Raw genomic sequence first — 9,055 nt, forward strand, 5'->3', positions numbered from 1 at the left:
GAGAGTATGATTAAAAAAAAAAAACTGTTTAAGTGTTTATACTGTTTAACAATAAATACAATAGGTTCTATACCTATCAAGTCAACCCCTGAATATTGATTTGATTTCAAATTATTTTAACTAACCAGATAATATTAATTTATATTTATTTAGAATGGACAAACCTTATATTACTGTGATTGTCTAGTTAGGCAGTATGTTTAATCTGCTCTATATATTAAAATGGTCATGAACTGAGAAATCAAAATTTTCTTTTGATAAATAAGAGGTCATTTTGCTATAGAAACATCCTGTAAGTTTCAGAACTCAAAGCTTTCTTGTTAGTCTAGAAACAGCTTATATTGAAGGCAGTCTGCCAAAACCACAGGACAATATTGTTGTGGAATGTACAAATCTATGATGTAATAGAGTGACTAAGCACCGCCTCCGCAGAAGAAGATCAACGCCTGCTTCTACATTGCTGCCTGTTTAGCCCCGCCCACCGATTCGCACATGTAGTAGGTAAATGACAAGAGCGGCAAACACAGGTCTATGCATAAACCAAAGGATAAACATTATTTGATGAACTTTATTTTTAATGAAGTGCCAGACGGCATCAGTAAGAACTTGGTCCTTTGTTCACTTCATTTTACTGCGGATTCGTTTTCTAAAAAGACACAATTCGACACAGGATTTTCAGAAAGATTGAAACTAAAAGACGATGCTGTGCCGACTATATTGGATTCGATATCGCAGCACACAAGTGTATTTGTGTAAACTGTATTTATTACGTGATCACTATTGCTTTGTCTGATAAACAGATCATTTGATAAGAGTATTTATGTGTTTTTGACCTAAATCACAGCAGCATCCATCTGTGAAGGAATGTACACTGTCAAACATACATAAACGTGTTGCTGCCGTGTGTTTTGCGTTGAAGCTCCGTCATGTTAATTCTTTATCGTCTATTTTTAAATCAATTTTATACACCATTTTCATTTCTATGTGTGAATATATCCCCTATTGTATTCTACAACAAAAACAAACCCGTGGTTTCAACCAGCGCTGAAGGGGGCGCATACGAAGCAGACCCAACTGTAGCCCACCGCCATGAGGCCCAGCATCCGTTGGAACGCTTTGAGAAGGCGAGTGGTACCAATCTCGAAGGAGGTCGCCAGCCTCCGTATGGCCAGAGCCCGTTCCGGCGTGACTACAGCTCTTTTTTGGGCTGAGTCGAAAATTGTTCCCAGGAACGATATTCACTGGCTGGGGAACAATGGGCTCTTGGCAAAATTGACCCTGAGTCCCAGGCACTCCAGGTGGCTGAGGAGGAGTGTCCTGTGTGATATTAATTCTGCCTCTGACTGGGCCAGAACGAACCAGTCTTCGAGGTAATTGAGAATGCGGATTCCCATCTGTCTCAGAGGGGAGCATGAGGGCATGATTCAGGTGTCTGAGATCGAGGATGGGCCGGGGGAACAGTTTCTATGGCTCCTATCGCCAGCAAATTCATCACCTCTGAGCGCAGGACGTGTGCATCTTTGCTCTAAGCTGAGGTGGGAACCACGCAGCTGAATCGCGGGGTATTCGAGTGAATTGCAGTGAATAACCTCGTTTTATTATCTCTAACACCCATATTGGCACTGCAGGGATGGCCCGACAGGCCTCAGCCCGTGTGACAAGGGGTTGGATCGTTGTAAGAGCGGTCTGTCTCAGCAGCGCATCCTCAGCATGGGCGTGGCCCAGGCGAGAGGCGCGTTTAAATACAAAGCTGTCAGCGATATTGAATCATTGGTGACAGCGTTCTGCTCCAGACCGCCCAGGAGGATTGAGCAGCTCGACAATGAGGGGCACCGATCCCCACGTGTAAACACACTGGCAGATCAAAGAGCTGCGTGGAGAGTGATGCATGCGGGGGCTTTGCCAGCATTAAATCACTCAAGCCTGATCGTTCATACCCGCGAGTTCGTCATTTCTACCTCCGAGTAACTGGGAGGAGAGAAACACAAGAGCGGGGGAGGCGGGGCTCAGCAACGCACACATAAATGCGAAGCTGCCCACGTTTTGCTTTGATCTGCCTGGGAGGATTAAGCTGCCCTTCTGCGGCAGATCCGAGTGCAACGGGGGGAGAGAGCACGCAGGCACAGTGCCGGCATGAGATCAGTCAACCCGTTAGCCAAAACGGCAGTGCTTTATAACTATAGGACAAGAAGAGCTAAATAAACTTATCCCTGCATCTAAGCCAACAACATGTTTATTAGATCCTGTACCCACTAAATTACTGAAAGAGTAAATTATATCTATGAAGAATTTCAGTCCGGTTTCAGGCCCCATCATAGTACAGAAACTGCACTTGTTAAAATTAAAAATGGCTTCTTGCATCAGACCAAGGCAAGAAGCAGAACTTTTTGTCATCAAGCTGGTTCAAAAGGAAGCCTTCTTAGATGAGATAAAGAGTTTGAAGCTAAAGAAAGTAGTTGCCAACACCAAAAAGAGCAGGCTATACAAGTTAAATCCATTCTTAGACAAAGAAGGTATCCTGAGGGTTGGAGGACGCCTAAGTCAAGCTATGTTGCACCCATACGTCAAGCATCCAGTAATACTTCCCAAGAATAGCCACATGTCAGCTTTACTTATTAAGCACTTTCACGAAAAGGTACATCATCAAGGACGTGGAATGACAATGAACGAACTGCGAGCTAATGGATGGTGGATCCTGGGATGTAGCGGTGTGGTCTCATCACACATCTTTAAATGTGTTAAGTGCAGAAAGTATAGAAGGCCTGCAGAAGAACAAAGAATGGGTGACTTACCGCAAGATAGAATGGAAACAACTCCACCATTCACTTACGCTGGTATTGACTGCTTTGGTCCAATATATATCAAAGAAGGAAGAAAGGAGCTCAAGAGATATGGTCTTTTACTTACCTGTCTATGTTCAAGGGCCATACACATAAAGATGATTGATGACATGACCACTGATTCATTTATTAATGCTTTAAGAGCGTTCATTGGAATAAGAGGAAATGTTCGTCAGTTGAGATGTGACCAAGGAAGCAATTTTGTTGGAGCAAGAAGAGAGTTTGCAGAACTCATGAAAGGAATGGATCAAGAAAGAGTTAAGGCTCTAGGATGTGCAAGCATTCACATAATGTATCTCGTAACTTTGTACTTCAGCTGTATCTGATCAACTGCACGGGATTGCATCCCGAGGCATCTAGGAATTACACAAGCTTCAGACTGGATCCAACCCTTACGAAGATCTGAGATGACCGAACACCTGAGAAGAGATGATGCCAACCCCCCAGAAGACCTCAGATGATGCTAACCCTGGAACAACATATAAAACTACCAAATTTTGCTTAATTGCAACGTTTAATCGCAATCACAAAGTTTAATCGCAACATATAATCATTGCAGTTAATAGTGTTCACCGTCTATTTGATTATGTGTAATTTGTAACTAACTGCATGATTCTTATTGTACATTTCTGCCACAGTCACCACTAATAACCTACTCCTAAATGTAATGTAGAAACATTAATATTTTCTGTAAAGCTGCTTTGCAACGATTGGTATCGTGAAAAGTGCAATACAAATAAACTTGAATTGAATTGAACAACTATTAGCCAATCATAGCAGTGGGCATTTACTTCCGAGTCTATAATCCTCCATGCCTATTCAAGCAGAGCGTTCTGATGAGGGGGGTTAAAACAGGACAGAAAATATTACCTCTAAATGATGTTTTTTGATGTAAAAATCTTACATTATAAGTGGACCTCAGAGAACATTACGAAATAAAAAACAAAGGCAGTTCATGACCCCTTTAAACCATTCCTTTTTTATTTAAAAAATAAATAAATAAAATAACAACACATAGATCTATCAATTTACCACTTCTATAATTCAAAGTGACATCAAAAACCACAAATCAATTTACTCTTAGGCTATAAATGTCACAATCATCTGCTGGGTCATTATTTAGCAGAATGAAATAACTCCACATGATGTGTCTCTGTCCCTGTCATTCACTATGATAAGCAGTTTAAATGAATACATTGACTGAGTGCTGTCTGTCACCACTTTAAAAAATATTTACATGATTTATTATCATAACTTTTCACAAATATTTTGTCAAATCAGCTTAGATTCACAAATGTTTTTCAGATAACATATTTAGAGTTTCTAAATCAATCAGTTATCAAATAAATTCTTTAGTTTAAATCAACATTTTAAGGCAACCAGGTTAGGCTACTTAATTTAAACCAACAAATTATTTTTTACAGTGTGATTGTGTCTTTAATAATTTCTGTGCATGATGTTCATCTAATGCCACATCCACAATGTTAAATTTTAAAACTAAATTTTTAAAAGAAGTTTGTTTTCACGTTCCATTTTCACTAGAGGAAACAATGTAGGTGTGATAAAGGGTGAATGCAGTGAAAGCTTTACAGTGGATGAAAAAAATGTTTTGTATTGCTCCTGCATCACATTATGTAAACTGCATTTATGACAAAGGATTGCACAGATGCAGATATCATAACAATTGATCAATAAATGCACACACCTTGTCCTCTGCTTCTGACACTATCACTGTGCCAAGAACATGCTGAATAACGCTGACTAAAAGAGGGGGAGAATCCGCAGCTAAAGCCCCACTAAAAAGGGCCTAACAACACCCCTGGTAATTAGCCCATAGCATATCATTCACTGACCTCATATATGGCTTATCATTTGAAACTGAAACATAAGTAGTGGCAACTTTACACGGCTGCTCACTCTTACGTTAACCTAGATAAATGCATTATTAGGCACATATCCTAGAGTTTGTGCGAAGTGTGGAAGCTGTTAACATGCTACTGCATGACATGGAAGCACCGACACGATCACTTGCATTTTGGAAACAAGTGGAAACAACCTAAAATATGCCGTAATTTTTGCTCATGCAGATACGAGTAATGCATCATTTGAAACTGTAAAGGGTCAACTTTTATTTGTGTACACTGACAATAACAACAAAACATGTAAAATAAAGAAAACAAACAGGATGCGCTTTTTGCTGTCTCGGTCTCTGTGAACTGAAGCACATCACAAAAATGAAACTAAACTCACCGTATAGGCTATACTTATGGAATCCTGTTTCCACCAATGAATAAAAAATGTGACTTTTTATCTCACGATTCTGACGTTTTCTCGCAATGGCGAGTTTACGCCTCGCAATTCTGAGTTGCATGAGTGCAAGTTCTAGGGCCATATTTACTAAACAGGGCAAATTAGAGTTAGAGCGCAATTCCACAAAAGCGCCGATGGGAGGGGAAAATTCTGCGTGTGATTTACTGACAATGCGGCTGGCACCTGTGGGCTCGGGGCCCACCATGGCTGCAGGCTTCTTCTTGAACAAATTCCACTTCATGCTTGACGGCTACACCAACAGAAACCCTGACAGGCAAAAAGAGAGTAAAGATGGCATGAGTGTGATGAGACGCTCCTGAGTCTCTGAATCTCATTTTCTTTGATGGGAACTGAATGAAATGACTTACTTGCTCCATCAAACATGCAAATGTTGCCGACATAGACAGGTACAGTGGGTACGTGATTGTCAATATAATGTGACATACTGTCTGATCTCTTGATTATTAAAATGTGGCCTATAATGTGAAAGGTGATGTGCTACTTGTCGGTAAGTGGGATTTCATCAGTAATAGGGTATGGCAGGATTGAATAAATGAAGATAAAAATAATTGAAAATAATTGAAACAGTAAGTATTAACTTACTAACAAATAAACAATTTTTTAATTTGCAAATCTAAATGAAAACATATGACGTTCTCAGATTTTTCCACTCACAAGCAGAAGTTAATTTGTTTCTCCAAAAATTCTCAGTATCATTACAAAAATCTGCTTAACAATTTTACAATTTTAATAAAAAAAAACAACTCTTTTGTGCAAACAGTTGCAAAATAAAAAATCTAAATGTGCTAAATTATTTACATGACATACAGTATACACAAACACACACACACATGTATACACACACACACACACGTATAGACACACACACACACACACACACACACACACACACACACACACACTATATATCTATATATTTATATATCTATATATTTATTTATTTATTTATAAGATTTTTTTTTGCCATTTATTGCCAAATAATGAAACAGTAACTGTTGACTTACTAAAATGTAAACTAATTTTTAATTTGAAGTGAAGCTAGTTTTTGTCAGAGGTAAAAGCAAGTATATGTTTTAACTGTTTACTTGAATCCCTTCACATAGAAACTATCAGATGGAGGTCTGGGTTTTAGGCATAAATTATTAAAAAAATAAAACTCTTGCTTCAAAGTTCCATATAGCTCAACTGAAGCTGGTCCACCTGTGCTGCAAAGAATGGTAAACATAATGAAAAGAGACTTAGCCCTCTGATTTCATTAAAAACACAGCGATATCGGCAAACAATAAGGATTTCTCAAGCGTCAATTCTCTGCTCCAGTGGCGGAGAGCCTGTCTGTACCCATTGCATTGCGTGAATAATTTAATGAAGCTGACAATTCACGGGATAAGCCGTTTTATTATTCAAGGTTCCATTCCTGCACTGGGAATGTATGGCAAAATGCGCTATGCTGCAGTTATGCAATCTGACATTGCATAAGTCAAGTGGCCCACAGACAGACTGCAGGAGGAGCTAACAAAAGAAAAGATGCAAAGAAGGATAGAAAACGCCAGTGTGAGGCAAAGCCGCAGCCCGGCAGCCTCTCGAGAACACCAGTTTGATTAATGACACTTCAGCACCTTCAAATCATAATGAAAACATCTGACATTCTCAGACTTTTTCACACACAAGCAGAAGTTAATTTGTTCCCCTAAAGATTCTCAACGATGAAAATCCTCTTTAAAATGTTATCATAAAAAAAACAATATCTATCTATCTAACTATCTATCTATCTATCTATCTATCTATCTATCTATCTATCTATCTATCCTATCCTATATCTATCTATCTATCTATCTATCTATCTATCTATCTATCTATCTATCTATCTATCTATCTATCTATCTATCTATCTATCTATCTATCTATCTATCTATCTATCTATCTATCTATCTATCCTATCCTATCCTATCCTATCCTATCCTATCCTATCCTATCCTATCCTATCAGAATATATAGTTTACCGCTTTTTATTTGCTTGAGTGCATAATATCAGCACAATAACTCTGTACCTGATTAAAAAACACTATGCAATGTGATTCAGTTTCATTAGATACATCTGACATATTTACAGAGTGACTCAGAGTCTGGATCATTTTCAAGATTGAACAAATACTGACAAATAATGCACTTGTTTGAACAGCTTGCAACCAGCCCACAGCTGTCCAATTATATGATATTACTAATTCATGGTGGAAAAAAAACAAGACCTGTGATCTAAGGAAATTGGCAGACTAAACGATCCCAAGGTGAACGAGTGTAGTAAAATGACAGAGACGCTCTAAATGGACAACGATTGTAGCTAATTCTCCAAAAAATGGGAAGTTAATAAAGTAGTTAGAGCTTGAGAGAAACATGTATGATTCAGTATCTTAGTTGATATTACTCTGGTCAAGTGCTGATTTCTGAGAGACGCACAGAGGAAGCTACATTTCGCTCATTCACATCACACACTCATCATTGCATTATTTTAAAAGTTTATGTTTAATTTTAGAAGTTAATGCATACGATTGTGCTTTCCGTTGGCTTACCAAACACGAGGAGTGACTGTGTCTGACAAATATTTGATCTATTGCTCAGTAGTTTTTCATTTTTGAAGCCATTTTCCGTGCCTCTCCATATAAGGCAGGGGTGCCCAAACTCGGTCCTGGAGGGCCGGTGTCCTGAAGAGTTTGGGCACCCCTGATATAAGGTATTTAGCTTCGGGTATGTCTCTACTGCGGAAGTGCTCATGCGAGTTATTTTGATAATTACAGATAGTATCAGGCCATATTAACACGCTCATTGTCTAAACCAGACCCTAATGAAAATGTGATGCAATGTTTGCCGTATCCTCCCTCATCTTTTCTTCTTGTGTGCCTTTAAGACGCTGATATGATCACTGGACTCACTGAGCTTGAGATTGATCCCTCTGTTTGCATTGAGGGAGATAGAGATGTGCGGCAGTGAATGAGAAGTTGTGTCCGTGTCTTTGCTCTGGGGTGACCGCATACCGCTTAGAGGACAAGAGACACTTTGCTTTTTATGGGACACATTATCTCCACTGCACTCACACTGATTTTACAGCTCTCCGAGATACTCCTGCTGTTTTATCTGTGTGACTGCCAGAGCACATATTGTAAATACAACAGAACAAATAAACAGATACAAATACAATAGAAGTCTGGTTCAGATAAAGCGGTCTGTGAATGTGATCAGCAGAATGGATGTCTGTTTTGTCTTGCCAACAAACTCACTGGCTATAATGACACATTTGACTTAGACAAAGTTTTAGCAAGCGCAAATAAACAGGATCGAATGAGTGATCTAGGAACAGAAGGAGCAGAAATGGACCTGCTCCAAAGGATGCTTTTGGCAGACCAAATCAAACCTTTGGAGATGCATCTAGATACAGTATGACTGCTGAATTCCATAATGATAATTGCTTCAGGGCATCTGTCAAACTTCTCTTGTTCAGAGTGGGAGGAAATTCTCTATGCAATCCACACATCATGTTATTACTTCTCAAGAACGCTAATTGTCCACGAAGATCCATTGTATTACATACAAGTTTACATATCGACTACATAATGTCTTTGGGAGAAACTCACAAAACCATCAAGGACACGTCCAGGTTATATTTCATCCCAGAATGAAAATAATGAAATGATACTCTGCAAATGAAGTCCATTAAGATTTTTTTATTGCATTTTTTATTTTTCGATAATTAAACCCATTCTCGCACCACTCTCATTATTGTATTGCAAAAATCTCATTCTCATTATAAAACAAAAGCAATATGTAGAAATGTCAAATTGTAAAGTTGTACAGCTTTTGCAAATTAAGTGTGAAAAATACAGTATACTGTA

At 38.8% G+C, this 9,055-nt stretch overlaps 1 protein-coding gene across 1 annotated transcript in view; it reads right to left on the reverse strand.

The window, feature by feature from the left end:
* LOC107697019 (synaptotagmin-2-like) overlaps positions 1–9,055 on the reverse strand; it is a 30,841-nt gene that overhangs the window by 15,994 nt on the left and 5,792 nt on the right. The window contains exon 3 of the mRNA XM_016497636.1: positions 4,817–4,825. Coding sequence (XP_016353122.1) covers positions 4,817–4,825 — 9 coding nt within the window. The remainder of the gene's footprint in view (positions 1–4,816; positions 4,826–9,055) is intronic.

This window comes from Sinocyclocheilus anshuiensis, unplaced genomic scaffold (genome assembly GCF_001515605.1).
Source record: "Sinocyclocheilus anshuiensis isolate Anshui unplaced genomic scaffold, SAMN03320099.WGS_v1.1 scaffold130, whole genome shotgun sequence".
In the NCBI taxonomy this organism is placed as follows: domain Eukaryota; kingdom Metazoa; phylum Chordata; class Actinopteri; order Cypriniformes; family Cyprinidae; genus Sinocyclocheilus; species Sinocyclocheilus anshuiensis.